Source organism: Tursiops truncatus, chromosome 8 (genome assembly GCF_011762595.2).
Source record: "Tursiops truncatus isolate mTurTru1 chromosome 8, mTurTru1.mat.Y, whole genome shotgun sequence".
Taxonomy (NCBI): Eukaryota; Metazoa; Chordata; class Mammalia; order Artiodactyla; family Delphinidae; genus Tursiops; species Tursiops truncatus.
Window position 1 is genome coordinate 33,394,909 of NC_047041.1, and position 18,307 is coordinate 33,413,215.

The 18,307-nt window shown below is 35.9% G+C and overlaps 1 protein-coding gene across 1 annotated transcript in view; it reads right to left on the minus strand.

Annotated features, from left to right (window-relative positions):
* The window catches only part of CNTN5 (contactin 5), a 519,618-nt gene that overhangs the window by 330,292 nt on the left and 171,019 nt on the right, over positions 1–18,307 (minus strand). The window contains exon 7 of the mRNA XM_073807952.1: positions 13,479–13,581. Within this exon, the coding sequence (XP_073664053.1) occupies positions 13,479–13,581 (103 nt within the window). The remainder of the gene's footprint in view (positions 1–13,478; positions 13,582–18,307) is intronic.

An 18,307-nucleotide genomic window follows, 5' to 3' on the forward strand; every position in this document is an offset into this window, starting at 1 on the left:
CCCTTTGTTATAAAGCAGAAAATAACACACCATTGTAAAGCAATTATACTCTAATAAAGATGTAAAAAAAAAAAAAGAAAGAAAATATATGAATATTTATCCTTTCCATTTTACTCTTTTAATCCGCAAATGAAAACAAAACAAGAACTTCATGGGGTAATCATCTTATGTATAATGTCTTTAGATATCATTCTTTATGTTTCTTCTATTTTCTGTTATTGTGACACAGACTCAGTAACAACCAGAGAGTTAAGAAATGATGAAGCAATGGGAAGAGGGTTTCTCATGGACTAGCTTCCTTTTTATTCAATCCCCTCTTTAAAAATCTGTTTGTATGTGGAATCTCATAGATGACATGATTGGAAGTAACTGATATTGTTGATGCTAGCATAACTCTTGTTTACTTAATAAGATAAAAATATGCAGTCAACAACCATTTTTCTAATAGCTTTGCAATGTTACAGGGGAGATATTCTGTTTATTAACTCAGATTTTTAAAATTAAATTTCATATAAGTGAAGGGAGAATATGCTATCATTCAGGTTCTGATTGACTTGATCACTAAGTTAAGACTTAACATATACCACTTTAGCCTTAGTTACCCTAATTTGGGGGTCCCCAACCCCCAGGCCATGGACAAGTACCAGTCTGTGGCCTGTTAGGAACCCGGCCACACAGTAGGAGGTGAGCTGCTAGTGAGCGAACAAAGCTTCATCTGTATTTACAGCCACCTCCCATCACTCACATTACTGCCTGAGCTCCACCTCCTCTCAGCATTATGGTGAATTGTATAATTATTTCATTATATATTACAATGTAATAATGATAGAAATAAAGTGCACAATAAATGTAATGTGTTTGAATCATCCTGAAACCATCCCCCGCCCCATCCATGAAAAAATTGTCTTCAACGAAACTGGTCCCTGGTGCCAAAAAGGTTGGGGACTGCTGCTCTAATTCATCACATCCAAGATACCTCTGATTGTAAGACACATCATTATTTTAAGAATAACTAAGAAAACATTGCCAATTAAACACAACACACCATCAATTGTAATATATATCTGGATTTCATAGATGTAAAATTATTTTTAAATGTGTACTTTGGAGCGTATATATCTATGCTTTCTTTCAATGCAATGTGGCTAAATGTAATGGGATTATATGAAGGTGGAGACAGGAAGATGTTCTTCCCCTTTGTTTCTGTGTAGGAAACCCTGTCGTGTGTTCTTTCAGAAATGTTGAGAAAGCTACATTTCTCTGCAGGGATGTGTAAAGCAAGTGAACTGATTTCATAATGTACCTTCCTTTGAAAAAAATGGCCATAAATAAGACATTCTAAAAGTTGTAACCAGATCCCCAAAAGAAAAGTAGGGAATAGAAGTGGTCAAAAGTACTTTTCATTTGCTTTTCTACTATGAAACAGCAGCTGACACAGGTCCCCTTTGAGTATCATTTTTGTGTCTATTGGCTATCAGTTAAAATTATTCTTCAGTCTACAAAATATTATTATAAAGATTTGACATGAAAACTATTCTGTACCACATAGCTACTAACAAAAACAGTGACAGGAACAGAAGGTAGGTGCTGCTATATTACATTACAAAAAAAATGAATAAAGAAAAATCATGATGACAGATGTTTAGTTTTCTTAACATTTTCTATCTTGATATATTCTTTCTGTGGATTTAACCATTTATTCACATACAGATACATACATACCCACACTTACATATTTCACTTGTACAGCCAACGTAAATTGCTTAATTGCAGCAAATGCTACCATGTGCATGTGACTCTACCATTGAAGATCAAGTACACAGCCAGGGACAATGAATGCAAAAAGTACCAAACCAAAAGAGAATGAGGCCCTCTACTGTCATCTGAAATAGAAAATGCTTAGATATAATGGAGAATCAAAAATTATCTAAGGCAACAAAGCATGAGCTATAAGACAATTCAGAACCACTTTGATTATACATTATGCATGTAGATATATTTCATTTAATTGCATATTTTTAAGAATACTATTATATTCGCAGCATAGAAGTAAAGAATATGAAGTTGTAATGTTTTAACTTCACAGTAATTTTTTTTCCAGTAAATATTATTGCAAGGATAAATAAAAGCTTAGCTAATGTTACCTATACAGTAAAGGCATAGGAGATGGCTTTGAAAAATACAGTTCAAGTAACAGCCTTTTCCCCGTGATTCACCCTCCCCACCTCATCTCAGTGGCACCTGTTTCCAAGTTTTATGATGCACTGAAACAGATATTCCAAAGACAGAGATGGAATTATGTCCCTGGTTACTCATTTGGTAAGAATATGAGAGTGAACAAATGAACTTTATATGTGGTCTTATGTGTCCTGGGTTTCACTGACATCAGAAATATGAGAGAACGTTTTCTACTCTATCAAATATCTGGCAAAAAGATTAAAGACATACAGATATGATTCATCATCTGAATCTCAGGATAAATTCTGAATTGAGAAGAAGAAGACATACATTAGAATTGGTGAGATTAGGCATTCATTGAAATATTTCTGTCCAGACCCTGGAATATGATTTCTAAGCATGTGATTACTAAGGCAAAAATGTCTCCCTACAAACTCAAAGCAAACCACCAACTTAAATATGTAATGAATAAAAGGAAAACTGTTTTTGAGAATTGTTATACATAGTCATGAGGTTACATAATACTAAAAACCTTTGTATTGTAAAAACTTAGTATTAATTATTTTTGTAAATTGATAAATCGTATTGGGAAAGTAGAAAATAACAATAATGATGATCATTATAGTAATAATTAAATAAAATTAGTTTTTCTTTAACACCACCCAGAGAAGAGATGTTTTTAATCTTGACAGGCGGTATATATACAGAAATATTTTGAGAAGAGAAGGGCAATACAACAACTTGCAATGACTTGATAGTTACAGCCCATAGGGAAGTCCACTCTCTTTGTTCTAGCTCTGTGCTCAGAAGCCACCTACTTTCTAATTACTCATGTTTTCTACTGAGGGCATTATTTATTTCTATAGACAACCAGTTCTGGTTACTAGCAAATTATCACAGATTTTTCTGATTTATCAGAGTGACTTTGGTAGGACAACTCTATCATGCTAGAACCCATATATCACTTGTAAAAAATATGTTTCTGATATTTATACATACAGGAAGAGACACTACTGTATGAGGCCCTACCATGGTGAAGCCATCTTATGAGGTGCAGACTAATAGAGCCACTTTTAATTTTACAGTCTGAATACCTATGCATATGTGGTCTCAGGCTTAGAATTTTCTGATATATTAGTTTATTCTTGATTTCTCTTGATAATATATAAATACCTGTTGTATTAATGAATGATTTAATTCAATCCATGAAGGTTCACTTTGCACCAACTAAGTGGGAATGAATTTAAGAGACATTTATGGTGATTAAACAGGTGAAGATGAAACGGAAGGAAGAGTGAAAGATATGACTTTATACTCTGAGTGGCTGTCTCACCTCCAGTGGCAGTAAAAACTCCTCTTGTAGGTAAATGAGGGGGTAGGGTGTGGGAGATGTATTTGAGTTGGAGTTCTAGGAATCCAGCCTGGACCCACCAGGGTCTCGTTTGTGGAACGAGACTCTTAAAAGTGGTATGTTTCTTATTGATTCATTGTACTATGAATAAAGCCTACTTGTCATATGTTTATTTTTGTCATATCGATATTGTTTGAGCTAGGGGAGTATCAAAACTTGTCCACTAGATAAAGGAATTTAGAATGTTAGGATGTTTTCATATATAATTTTTAGAATGATTTGATACTAAATTGGTAATTTAGGTACTAAACATTGGTAAAATGCATGTGATTAGTATTTTATACATTTTAAAATTTTATATTTTTCATTTCAGCAACTCTGAAAATTTGAATGTGTCATGATCAAGTATGACTTACTAATACAATACACCTTCCTTTACACTTTCCTCTCCCTAACTTTAATAGCCAAGTAACCTACCTCAAACCCTGGACATCATCATTGACCTCCCTCAAACCTAAAAATCTCTCAAGTACAATTCTTTTTTTATTTATTTTATTTTTTTTAAATTTATTTATTTTTGGCTGCGTTGGGTCTTCTTTGCTGCACACAGTCTTTCTCTAGTTGCAGCACATGGGCTTCTCATTGCGGTGGCTTCTCTTGTTGTGGAGCATGGGCTCTAGGCGCATGGGCTTCAGTAGTTGCAGCATGCAGACTCAGTAGTTGTGGCTCATGGACTCTAGAGTGCAGGCCCAGTAGTTGTGGCACACGCACATAGCTGCTCCCCGGCATGTGGGATCTTCCCAGATCAGGGATCGAACTGGTGTCCCCTGCATTGGCAGGCAGATTCTTAACCACTGCACCACCAGGGAAGCCTCTACAATTCTTTTTCTATATTTTATCTTCCTGAGGGAGATACTGATTCCTTATATCCTCTTTATGAATGTTAATGGCCAACCAATTTCTAATCCCTCAATCAACTTCCAGTGGAAGAGGTTATCCTATGAAACTCCAGGGAAATTCATCCAAAATAAAGCTGTTCGATGAGTCTAAAATAATCCAAGTAAAAAGCTCAGTCATTTTGGAATGATCTCTTGCTTTATGCTCTTCATGACTTATACTCTATACTAATATTCCTAATCACTGAGATACCTGAATGCATCTAGAAAAAGAGTTGCTATGATAAAAATGGAAATTACTCCCAGCAACTGAAAAGTGGTATGGTAAGTTGAGAGGAGCATTAGTTTTAGAATCAGAATACCTAGTTCTTCCTCTATAGCATGTTAGCTATGAGGCCTGGTACAGGTATGCGGTTTTTTGGTAAGACAGATTAAGTGGTCCTAAGACAGCTCTGGAAAAGTTAGAAATATGATGCCTGTTACCTGTGACTCCAAATGTGAATAATAAATTGGTCTGGTGTCCCTAGAAATAGATAACACTTCTGAGTGCAAAAGTAAATAAGTAAATAAAACACTCCCTTCCATACTTGGCACTATGGAAGAATGTTGAAAATATAAAGAGCATCAAATGATGAAGCAGCAGATAATTAGTCTGGCCAGCATGCCTACATGTCTTGGTCTAACCTTTCCCTGCAGAGTCTCATTTTCCCACCTACAAATTGATAACAGTCTATGTGATCTTTAAGGTTCTTTCAGCACCCATTTCCTTTGGGTACCATCTGAAATGAGGATGCATCCTTGGTTTCAACAATACTGAAGCAACCAGTAGCTCACAAGGGTAATTTTCTTGAATCCATAACGTACCACTTTCCTATGATATCTAAACATTTATTGATTCCTAGACCCAGTGACTAATTCCTCTCCCCAGATCTTCCGTCAATCTAACGATTAAGTAATTTGATTTTGGTTTGATAGAAAAATACCCCACAACTCCAATTTATTTTTAATTCCTACAGCCCTTAGTGACTGGCAGTTCCAAATAAACAGTATTAATAAATCATCAGTCTGTAACTAAAGAGCCGGTTCTTTGAGGAACCTTTGCCAATTGCAGACTGTGGGAAGTCTCAGGGGAATATTTGTCATTCTCACAGTTACAATGGGCCATAAGAGCAGCCATATGAGACAGCTTGGCTAAGGACCAAGGAAAATGAAACATAAACTACATCAAAAATGACTTTATGAATTGATAACTGGTGCTTTTTTATTTGCAATAAACATATAAAAAGAGAAAAAAATTACTTAATGTCCTGGTTCCCTAATAGGCGTTTGATGGAGTGTAACAAAAGATGATTTGTTAATGTTATCTGAAAGAGAGATAAGCAGGAACTAAAAAGGGCAGGAAATTGAATGTGTTCTTCCCTCCCACCTCACCACCAGGTTTCAGATGAGTCTGGAAAGGTCATTCACATAATTATTACAGTAACTTGTTCAAGGCCTTTTGAGCACAGCTGATCTGATTTTGTGTTAATGGCTGCAAAAGCAAGATAAGGAACAGGTAAAGTAAAGGAAAAAAATCTGCCTGTAAGATTGTCATAGTAGATAAACTGATGTTGTTTTATAGCATATGGCTTTTTTATTACAGAACAACCCGAAGTTTGCCCTTGTGTAAGGGGTCATTTAAGCATCAGTGACAAAAGTTTACTTCTTTGTTGTTGGTGGCCATGTGACGTATCTAGTGATCTTTTTGGGGTCTGCAAAAGGTCATATGGTGAAATGAAACCTGCCAGAAAACTGTAGCTAATATAAAATGGTCTGAATTTTCAGGGCCAAGACATGTGAAAGGCATCTGGAGACTTCTGTCTGACCAAACCAAGGCAATAATATACATCCTGTTACAAATAATTGACCATATTTCTCATATCTGAATTCAATTCAGTAAACATATTCAATACTTGCTGCATATAAGAATACTCTAGGGATCCAAAAATTTAGCACAGTAGACAGATACACACAGCTGGTCCAGTGGGGCAGGCTAACTAGTGAAATATGTGTGCTCATATGGTTCCAAAGAAAAGATATTGAATCTCGAGTAACAGGTGGGAATTAATAGAGAAGTGGCATTTGACCTAAACCTAAACCCTGAAGACTGAACAAGGATTGTGAGGGCAGGGTATTTTAGACTGAAGTATCCGAGTTGCAGGCCCACATAGGCAGGAAAGCATGTGGGCATAAGACGCAGGAAAGCATGTGGGCATAAGATACAGGAAGGGGTGTCTGTGGTTGATTAAAAGATGAGTTTGAGGGGCTTCCCTGGTGGCGCAGTGGTTGAGAGTCCGCCTGCCAATGCAGGGGACACGGGTTCGTGCCCTGGTCTGGGAAGATCCAACATGCCATGGAGTAGCTAGGCCTGTGAGCCATGGTCACTGAGCCTGCGCATCCTGAGCCTGTGCTCCGCAACGGGAGAGGGAGAGGCCACAACAGTGAGAGGCCCGCGTACCGCAAAAAAAAAAAAAAATAAAAAATAAAATAAAGATGAGTTTGAAAATGTAAAGTGGAACTTGTGCTGGTTATTAAATTACCATCTCTCAGCTTCACTCTTCTTACTCTGCTTTGTGATACAAGGGCTAGGATTCTGGAAACCACATTTCTGCCCTGCCAAGAGGGGGGCACTGGAGAGAGGCTGCAAGGATAGAGGAGGGAGAAGGGACGTACTCATTGTTGCTCACTGTCTGCTTGAGAGTCCTGTGAATGGCATCTCAGTGGGGCATTCTTCCCAAAGCAGCAAAGGAACCAATTTGAGTTTTTCCAACACTTGTAGTTCGAGCTGCATCACACCGCCACCTTGGAAAACTTAGCACCAGCCAGCTGGCTGGTGCTCACTCCTCAGAGGTCTGAGTCCCAGAGGAGTGCCTCCAAACTTCTAAATTTTAATGATTCCAAGTCTTCCTTTTTTTCCTTCTGCCTAAGAGATGGTAGCTACTTCTTGCACTTTTTAACTCTCCATATTTTAAAGTTCTTGTTTTGCTCTGTGTGACCTTGCTAACAACTTATATAGACTATTCTTAAACACCGAGTACCACCAGTTGAAAACATCACCAACTTTCTGGTTTTTCTTATTTACTGCATTTCTTTTTTAAAAAAATGTTTTATTTTATATTGGAGTTTAGTTGATTTACAATGTTGTGTTAGTTTCAGGTGTACAGCAAAGTGATTCAGTTATACATATACATATATCTATTCTTTATCAGATTATTTTCTCATATAGGTTATTACAGAATATTGAGTAGAGTTCCCTGTGCTATACAGTAGGTCCTTATTGATTATCTATTTTATATATAGTAGTGTGTATATGTTAATCCCAAACTCCTAATTTATCCCTCCCCCCAACTTTCCCCTTTAGTAACTCTAAGTTTATTTTCTAAGTCTGTGGATCTGTTTCTGTTTTGTAAATAAGTTCATTTGTATCACTTTTTTAGATTCCACATATAAGTAATATCATAGGGTATTTGTCTTTCTCTGTCTGACTTACTTCAGTTAGTATGATAATCTCTAGGCATACCACATTCAGAGAGAGCCACTGAAATGAAATATTTATTAGGGTCCTAAGAGATTCCTTACTTGCATTGTCCTTTGACCTCTTACCTCTCATTTCCTTTCAAGAATTTTGTGTCCAGTGTTTAAAAGCCAACCTGGGAAATATCAAAGACACACTTTCTTCCCAAACTAAAGTCACTGAGCTGAATGTTAAGTAAAAAAAGGCAACACTCTTCCTTTCTGTTTCCTGCACATACCACCAACCACTTTAAAACGTTGCATAATAATGTAGTTGCAAAAAGACAGCTAATTAAGTCTGCCTGACTCTAGCCTTCTACTCTTAATATTCAGCCCCAGTGGGTGGATGAGTGGCCAGCAAAAGAGAATGTTTAAAATGTTCATTTCCAACCTGACCCAGATCATTTCTCTCCTTTCAGAAAACATTAAATCTAAATTATTAGAAGACAAATGGATCTTACTATATTATTACAGCAGTGTGGGGAGAAAAGCTTCTACTGCCTCTGTGGATAACCCATTTTCCCTCTAACAACTTTTTTCGAGAACTTCTACATTACACCCAATCTAATTCTGCTAGTTTAATCCCATAACATTGGAATTTCACCCTCTTCCCACTTTGTTGAAACTGGAGAACAGCTTGTGGGTGATCTCTTGATAATAATATTTTATATGTCTAAAACAGCCTTTTCTTCCAAAGTAATTAATCCACCTCCCCTTTTTTACACTTTGCTGTATGTCCCTTGCCTTTACACACCTTTGTTTCCTGATGGATCCTCGTTAAGCATTTCCCATTTTTCTGGGGAAATTATACTAGGTTGGCCAAAGAGTTCATTCAGTTTTTTCTGTAAGATGGCACTAGTAGCACTTAGTTGTCTTTAACTTCATTTGAAACAATTTTGTTAGATTGTATTGACAGCTATTATATCAGCATGCATTTAAAAAAAAAACATCAAAATTGGTGAATTTTAATATTGAAGATCGAAGAAAAAAGCAACATTTTAGGCATATTATGCTTCATTGTTTAAAGAAAGGTAAAAACACAACTGAAAAGCAAAAATAAAAAATGTGCAGTGTATGCAGAAGGTGATGTGACTGATCGAACGTGTCAAAAGTGCTTTGCAAAGTTTTGTGCTGGAGATTTCTCGCTGGAGGATGCTCCACGGTCGGGTAGACAAGTTGAAGTTGATAGTGATCAAATTGAGACATTAATTGAGAACAATCAACATTATACCAATCAAACATTGAAAATCATTTGCACCATCCTGGTTACTTTAATTGCTTTGATGCTTGTGTTCCATATAAGTCAAGCAAAAAAAACTTTCTTGATGGTATCTCCACATGTGATTTTCTACTTAAATGTAATGAAAACGCTTCGTTTTTAAAACAAATTGTGATGGGCGATGAAAAGTGGATACTGTACAATAATGCAGAATGGAAGAGATTGCAGTGCAGGTGAAATGCACCACCACCAACCACACCAAAAGCTGGTCTTCATTCCAAAGAAGGTGATGTTGTGTATATGGTGGAATTGGAAGGAAATCCTCTGTTATGAGCTCTGTCTGGAAAACCAAATAATTAATTTAATTCCAACAAATACTGCTCCCAATTAGACCAACTGAAAGCAGCCCTTGATGAAAAGTGTCCGGAATTAGTCAACAGAAAACCCATAATCTTCCATCAGGATAACGCGAGACCATATGTTTATTTGATGACCAGGCAAAAACTGTTACAGCTTGGCTAGGAAGTTCTGATTCATCCACCGTATTCACCAGACATTGCAGCTTCGGATTTCCATTTATTTCGGTCTTTAAAAAATTCTCTTCCAGGGAAATTTCAATTCCCTGGAAGACTGTAAAAGGCACCTGGAAGAGTTCTTTGCTCAAAAAGGTAAAAAGTTTTGGGAAGGTGGTATTATGAAATTGCCTGAAAAATGGCAGAAGGTAGTAGAACAAAAGGGTGAATATTGTGTTCAACAAAGTTCTTGGTATAAATGAAAAATGTGTCTTTTATTTTTACTTAAAAACCGAAGACATTTTTTGGCCAACCTATACCTTTGCAGAATTGACCGATACTAAACATAGCATGTGACAGTCACTTTATGCATTCTTTCTGTACTCAGTGTTGTGTAATTCTATTTCCTGAGAGATTTCTCAGGGTGTAACCAGCACACTCCTGTTGTATTCTTCTGCAGTAGCTTAAAGAGAAACCATTTGATTTTTTCTAAATTCAGATTTAATTTAGAGAGATTTATTTAGAAGAAAACTTTCAGCTTACAACTTTCCTGTTGACTTTTTATTTAACTTCAAATTTGGCAGGTTGCTGAACTTGTGTGATATTAAGACATAGTAAAATTTAATAACCTAAAATCACTTGCCTTCTGTTATTTTCCTTTAAGAATACAGAAAAAAATATCCATTCATATATTTTTAAATTATCTGTGCAACTATGACTGCATTAATTTACATCCTTTAAGTTACAAGAACTGAATGCCTTTAGGGACAGACTATATACAGAGGTAAATGTACTTTTCAAAAGGAGTAAAAAAAACAAACAAACATTTTGTGAGCAATGGAAGTATATTTTGACATGTGAAAATAAAGGCTATTATTTATTATCTGTTAATAAAGTGTTGATTGGATTAAGTAGACACAGTATTCTCTGAGTTCATTTATTCCTTCAACAAATATTTCCTGAGTGCTCTGTGCCAAGCACTGTGGTAGGCAATAGGAACATACAAGTAAAGAATGCAGTCATGACTCCTGCCCTCATGGAGCTTAAAACTTAACAATGGTGACTTGCTGGTTATTCTGTTTGCCTCCCTTTCCTGTCACGCTCCTCTTCCCCCAGACTCTCTGTCTTCTTTTCTGTACTGCCAACTGCATTCTCTGGGCTTGCAAGCTGGCTTCTGGTTGCCTTTAGCCATGAGAACCACCAGAGGCCATCAGAAGGCATGGGGAAAAAGTCAGGATATGAATTTCAATTTATGCCTTTACTAAACTCTTTTGAGCCATCGGAGTCTTTCCAACTGGATTCCTGACTGATACAGTGAATATATAAAATATATATATTTTTAATTTTATGTAGAGAAACACATATGTAAATATTTTAGAACTGTCTTAAGGGCTATGAAGAAACAAATACAAGTATTGAGATACAGTGTAATGGGTGTGAATTAAACAAAGTATTACAGATGAACTCTTAGAGGGTGATATTTAAGTTGAGGCCAGAGAATAAGTGGGAGCCAGCATAGAAAGAATGGGAAAGATGGTCCTGATGGAGGAAACAGCAAGTGCAAGGCCCATAAGATAGAAAAGAGCTTGACGTGCTCTGTGCCAGAATTTGGTTATGATATTCTATGAGGAACATTCGGTTAAACCATTCCATGTGGACAGACTGAGGGGACAAATCAGCTTGAGTGGCAAGGTGTGGATCAATATCTAGTGACAGATACTGAAGATTATGGACAGACAAATGTCTGCCAGAGAACCATGTACTTGTTAAAGTGGAAAGCAGCTCAGGTGAGCTGTGGGAATGAAGCAGATGCTCAGGTATTTATTTGAAATTGTGATCATGTTGGGATGCAATGATGATCTACTCCACATGATAAAGTGCTGTAAAGAAATTAACACATATAAAGATGTTATTTCTTTGATCTTATTTACTTTCATCAGAGTGGTAAGTTAGCCTTTAGGTACAGATAAATCTCTTCGTAACATGATTTTTTTTTCATAATTGTGACACTTCACATAAAGAATATCAAATGGGCAGCAGAGACCTTCTTGAGAGGCTGTGTGTTTTGTTCATCTTCCTATTTATTTATTTATTTTCATGAGGGGAGAGGGAGTAGCAAAGAAGGAGTGGAGAAGTTGAAAAAAATAAAGTATTAAAAGAACTTAATTTGACAGTTGGATCCTACCTAGAATGAAAGGGACTTTAAGGATCAATTTAGTAAGCATATTTCAAGACTTACAAAAGCAAACACATCAAACTTATTAAATAAGCCCGCCTGGGGAAATTTTACATATTGTTTTTTCTCCATGAATCTAGTTCTCTAATTTGTTTTATAGTATGCCCTCCTTTTGTTTGCGACTTTAGTGCAAATTCCAGCATTTAAGAATTATTTAACTGTAGGATATACTAAAACCTTTGACATCAAGCCAAATAATTATTTTTGCATTTTTCAGAATTGATCAGTTCACTTGGGACTTTTCAGGCATACTTGGTACCACAACATGGGCAAATGGTGAAAACATTTCTTTTAAGATATTATTTAATCTCGTGCATTTATCTAATATATATGAGTCTGGAAATCTTCCTCAGATATCTGCCAAATAACTCCTGGATGAATTTTAAATTATTGAAATATGTTTCTACTTATAGACATCTTTTGTTGGACCACTCAACACTTTTAATAGACCAGACAACAATTTATTTTGTTTTTAGTTTATTATGATCTTGCTCCTACTCAGATTTAAACAGAATTGCACATATATTATTTCAATCAGTCCTAATATTAGAAAACATGGTGATTACTATTGTCATGCCCTAAACCTCCTCTTACTAGCTGAATTTTTCATATTTATTAATATTTTTCTCACCCATAGACTACACCTACTTCAAACACATTTATAGAGCATGTTTTATCTCCAAGTACTTTATAGTTATGCTGTGGGAGTTAGCTCACCACGACTGAGGTTGAATGATTAGTAACTCTGATAGAGATGCATTTATGCAAATTATAATTACAGAGTCTAGAAAGGACTCTGAGGTCTTATCACCCTAAAAAAACCCCAAAACTACAACACTCTATTTAAAATAAATCATAATACTCTAATCAAATATAATCAAAATCTCACTCCTGTTCCTATGCCCAATATTTATACTGTAAACATCATTGACAAGTGATTATATATTGTGAGATTTAAAACCTCAGAAGTAGAATCATTAATCACAGCAGGCATTAGAGTTTGATGTAAATCATCTTTCTGATTTGGGGAATGATTGCATGTTATACATATTGACAGCTGGTGCTATCATGTTATCATTATTTCAGGAGAGACTGAAGTAATCAATTGCATCAGTGTAATTATTTAAGATTTTTATACTCTTGTCTTATTATATCTTGTCAGGGATAGCACCTTATCCCCTTTTTATTTCATTTCATTTTATTTCATCATTGCTGAAGGAAATTTAAGAATGATACTGAAATTTTAAGACAAGTAAGCAAAGAGATGTAAAGCTCTTCTTTTATTTAAAGACTTTTCCTTTATGTTAAAATAGCAAAACTATACACATTATTGTTCATAGAAATAACCAGAAAGATGATAATTTGTTACTTCATCAATTCCCATTTGCCCTTCTTTTAAAAAATGAATAACCACCAAGGAGCTTCAAGGTTTCATTCAAGGAAAATAAAACCTAGCAAAATAAGTGATCCAAAAATAAGATATGTCACATCTTAATAAACAATTGTGTCTAATTTTAGAAGGATATGTACTTACTTGCCAAGTGCAAAGCATTCCATCTTAACAGTTGTTCCCTTAGCAGCTGTAACTGTGAAAGGGAAATGGACCTCAATTTTCGGCTCATATTCTCCCATCACACCTGGGAAATAAAGAATAGTCTTTAAACATTAAATGAATGTCACAATTTCTCTCCAGTCCTGTAGATTGGAAAGCACTGTGCTGTCCATATCTGTTTGAAGACTGCTAAACTTTCGATGTACTGAAATAAGAAGTACTCATAGACTGAATCATTATGATGAAATCTTAATCTTCCCTTAAGGATTGGATTGCATGTATATTCAATACCATTTAAAGTAATAATTATTGAAACTACTAATCAACATTGGTAGTTTAGCTACTGATTATATTTCAGAGGAAATAAATAACTATGAACAAATCCTATGGTAAATAATGGTGTTGATTTTTTTTTTTAATAAGTAAATGTCTCAGAACTTTCTTCATCATTTTCAGATAAATCAATGCTTATTTGTTAAGTCAACATATATTTATTGAATATCTATAATATGCATGCAGTTTGCTAGGCATTGTGGGAGTTATAAAGATAAATCAGCCATGGATTGTGCCCTCAAGCACTCAACAAGTGTATTCTTAAAAAAACAGCATATACTCAAGGATGGGAGAAGAGCTATATATCAAAATCACTGTAATGTAAGATAGGAAGGGATGAGTGCTCTGCCCTGAATGAGGTATCCCTAAAGTATTATGTACATTTGAGGGAATTATAAGAATAGTTAGAATTTGTATAAGTGAGAGAAAGGAGAAAGTAAATGGAACTGCAGGAACAAAGACAAAGAGATAGGAAACCACCAGAAATAGGAATATTAGTTTTTCTGGCTCCTTGGTATGTGAAGGGAAATCATACTAGGAAAATTTGGAAATACAAATGGACTCCAAAAAATAGAGGACCTTGGGCTTCCCTGGTGGCGCAGTGGTTGAGAGTCCGCTTGCCAATTCAGGGGACACGGGTTCGGGCCCCGGTCTGGGAAGATCCCACATGCCATGGAGCGGCTAGGCTCTTGAGCCATGGCCGCTGAGCCTGCGCATCCGGAGCCTGTGCTCCGCAACGGGAGAGGCCACAACAGTGAGAGGCCTGCGTACAGCCAAAAAAAAAAAAAAAAAGGACCTTGATTATCAGAGCAAGACATTCAAATTTTAATCTGTAAGTAATTTGGAGCATTTGGAATTTCGAATAGGAAACTGACATTTTGTTGAGATGTATATACTGGAATTGGAGCAGAGACCAGTAAATCAATTATATTATTTCAATAATGCAAGTTAGAAATAATGAAAACGTAGACTTGAATTATACATCAAAAAAAGAGAAGAGGCATTAGAATGAGAAAAAAAACAAGAAAGACTTGAACTTTGCACATAATAGGGGTACTGGAGATAAGGTTGTGGGCCTCATCAATAACAACAGTAAGATTTCCAGCTTGGGAGAGGGGTGGGTGATGTAAGTGAAAGAAAAGTGTGCAGCTATGGTGGGAAACTTGATAATTTCTATTTTGGGAGTATTGTCTTTGATACCTATAAGATATTTAGAATGCAGTGAGAGGATGAACCTGGAGATGAGTTCTGAACAGGTGATATATGCTTAATATCATCACTTACAGGTGGCAGTTAAAGCCATGAGATTGCAGAGGGCTTTCACCTATCAAAAAAACAATACACTATAACTGAGTCATTTGGCTGTATGGCAGAAATTAGCAGAACATTGTAAATCAACTATACTTCAACTTAAAAAAATCATACACTAGTGATGCCTGGTGAATTCCAGTGCTTGTGTCCTCAGGCAGCCCTGGAGCTAATTTCCCCCAGAAAATAATTTTTAGCAGATCCCTATGTGTAAAGTACCACAGAGGACACAATTGTGATTGAGCACAGATGCTTCTCTGAGGACCTTGTGTGTGTGTTTTGGGGGATGTCTCTGTATAGGGGTATATGTGCACATAGAGATCTGCATATGTGTATAGCTCTATGTGTAATTCCTTGGTGTGTGTGTATGTTATCAGGAGGGAGAAAGGAGGAAGAAACCCAGACAGAGGAAGAAGTAAATGTCATAAGATATGAAGGCAAGATGCACTGGGCATGCAAAGGGAGAAATGGTTACCTTTGGCAAAGAAAACCCTTATGTGTTCATTTATTATTATTATTTTTATTTTAAATTTTGATTTGAGATGGTCTTTGAAGGAATAAAGAATGTAGACAACTTTAGATGGAAAATGTTTAAGTTCACTGAGGACAAGAATATTATCTTTGCTTTGTTGTTGTTGTTTTCTTTCCCTAGTTTTTTTGCAAAGCAATCATAAAGAAAATATTACTGATGTTTTCATCAGAGATTGGGCTTGTGTACACTGGCTCTGCTCATGACTAGCCTACAGCACCTCTGACAGGTCAGTGACCTCTGTGTCTCATTTTCTAATCTGAAAACTGAGGAAATAGAAGAAAACTACCATTAATGTAATACCCTGCTCTGTCAGGCTAACTCCCTTGATTCCTTCCAAGCCTAATGTTCGCTGAGCACCAAGTTCCTGATACACAGCAAGTGAATTGAGAGGTTAGTACTACAGTAATACTCAAAACAGATGTTTAAGCACTTCTCTATCTCTTTCTCAATATTGTTTTTCTCTTCTACTTCTTTTTTCCTATATCTTTCTGCCCCACCCATATATTTTCCAACTTCCTTTCTCTTTTTTATATATATATTTTTCCTGTATATCTCCTGAATGACAGTATTTGTCCTGCTAGTGTTGCCTGGCTGAGTGTATCCAATGATGACGAGTTTATCTTTAATGCTGTCTTACTTGGAAGCTCTCATATAAGGACTTCTAGGCATCCTGTTCAGTGGCTACCTTGACTGCCCACCTGAAGCAGTCCCTGAAGTCAGCTTCTGATCGCCTCATCCACTCTTAACATTGATTCTGTAGTATTCGTGTTCCTGTCTGCCTGTTAACCTGATGATTTAATAATACATGATTTATTGTGATGCTTATTAAGCTTAAGCTTATTAAACTCAATGCCTTACTTGCATAGGTCCCTGTGAGTGCTGGCAGTTGTTGAGTTCTGTAGAATGTTGTAGAAAGGCAGTGAAAGTCAGGCTGAATTTAGAAAATATTTCTATATAATTATTTCTAGTAAATTGTTTAAAGACATCTCAGAAGAAAAGAACCAGAATCTTCAAACTCCAGTAATTTTTTTTTGATTATTTTTTTCCTAACCTAACTAAAAATTCCCTTTAGAATCCACTTTTATATTAATACTTTTGTATTCTTTATATTAAAGAAAGTCCAATAATTGTACAAAATTTTAAGCCCTTCAAAACCTGGATCTGCCTCAAAAGAATACCAAGATATTACTGATATTAGGGGCCAATAGGAGTCAGACCCATGTCTTCTCTCAAATTCCCTTCCAGATAACATTTGTGAATTGCAAAGAAGACATTCTTTTATAGCTTTAATTCTTAAGGATGATTCAAAGGAAAGGCATTCCTGGTAGGGTTTTGGGAAGTAATTTTTGCCCATGTAGTGGCTTCTGGTGCTACTTAAATGATTCCTTTATATCCAAAGACACTGTTAAGCCTCACTCCAGGGCCAAAGAGGTTTGCTAATATCTGAACTGGATACTAAAAATAAAATTAAAAGGTTTAAGTACAAGGCTTCAAATTATATTACCTAATTTGAACTACACTGTAAGTAATAACTAGTTCTTTTAAATTTTACTCTCATAGTGGTGATATAAGGACAGATTAGAAAGCTCCTTAGGTATGTCTTGTTCTTTAAACACATGATTGCATTCAGGGATTAAGTTTTGCTTTGTCTTTCATGGGATAATTATGTTACAGCTAAAGTTCAGTTTAGCTTAGAGAGGGCAGACAGCAAGCAGAAGAACTACAATCCTTCAGCCTGTGGAACAAAAACCACATTCACAGAAAGATAGACAACATGAAAAGGAAGAGGACTGTGTATCAGATGAAGGAACAAGATAAAACCACAGAAAAACAACTAAATGAAGTGGAAAGAGGCAACCATCCAGAAAAATAGTTCAGAATAATGACAGTCAATATGATCCAGGACCTCAGAAAAAGAATGGAGGCAAAGATTGGGAAGATGCAATAAATGTTTAACAAAGACCTAGAAGAATTAAAGAACAAACACCTAGAAGAATTAAAGAAGAAACAAACAGAGAAGAACAATACAATAACTGAAATGAAAAATACACTAGAAGGAATCTTTAGCAGAATAATTGAGGCAGAAAAATGGATAAGTGACCTGGAAGACAGAATGGTGGAATTCAATGTTGTAGAACAGAATAAAGAAGGAAAAGAAATGAAGACAGCCTAAGAGACCTCTGGGACAACATTAAATGCACCAACATTCATATTATAGGGGTCCCAGAAGGAGAAGAGAAGAGAAAGGACCTGAGGTAATATTTGAAGAGATTATAGATGAAAACTTCCCTAACATGTGAGGGGAAATAGCCACCCAAGTCCAGGAAACTCAGAGAGTCCAAGACAGGATAAACCCAAAGAGAAACATGCTGAGACACATAGTAATCAAATTGACAAAAATTAAAGGCAAAGAAAAATTATTAAAAGCATCAAGGGAAAACCAACAAATAATATACAAGGGAAATCTCATAAGGTTAACAGCTGATTTCTCAGCAGAAACTCTACAAGCCAGAAGGGAGTGGCACAATATATTTAAAGTGATGAAAGAGAATAACCTACAACCAAGATTACTCTACCCAGCAAGGATCTCATTCAGATTTGATGGAGAAATCAAAAGCTTTACAGACAAGCAAAAGCT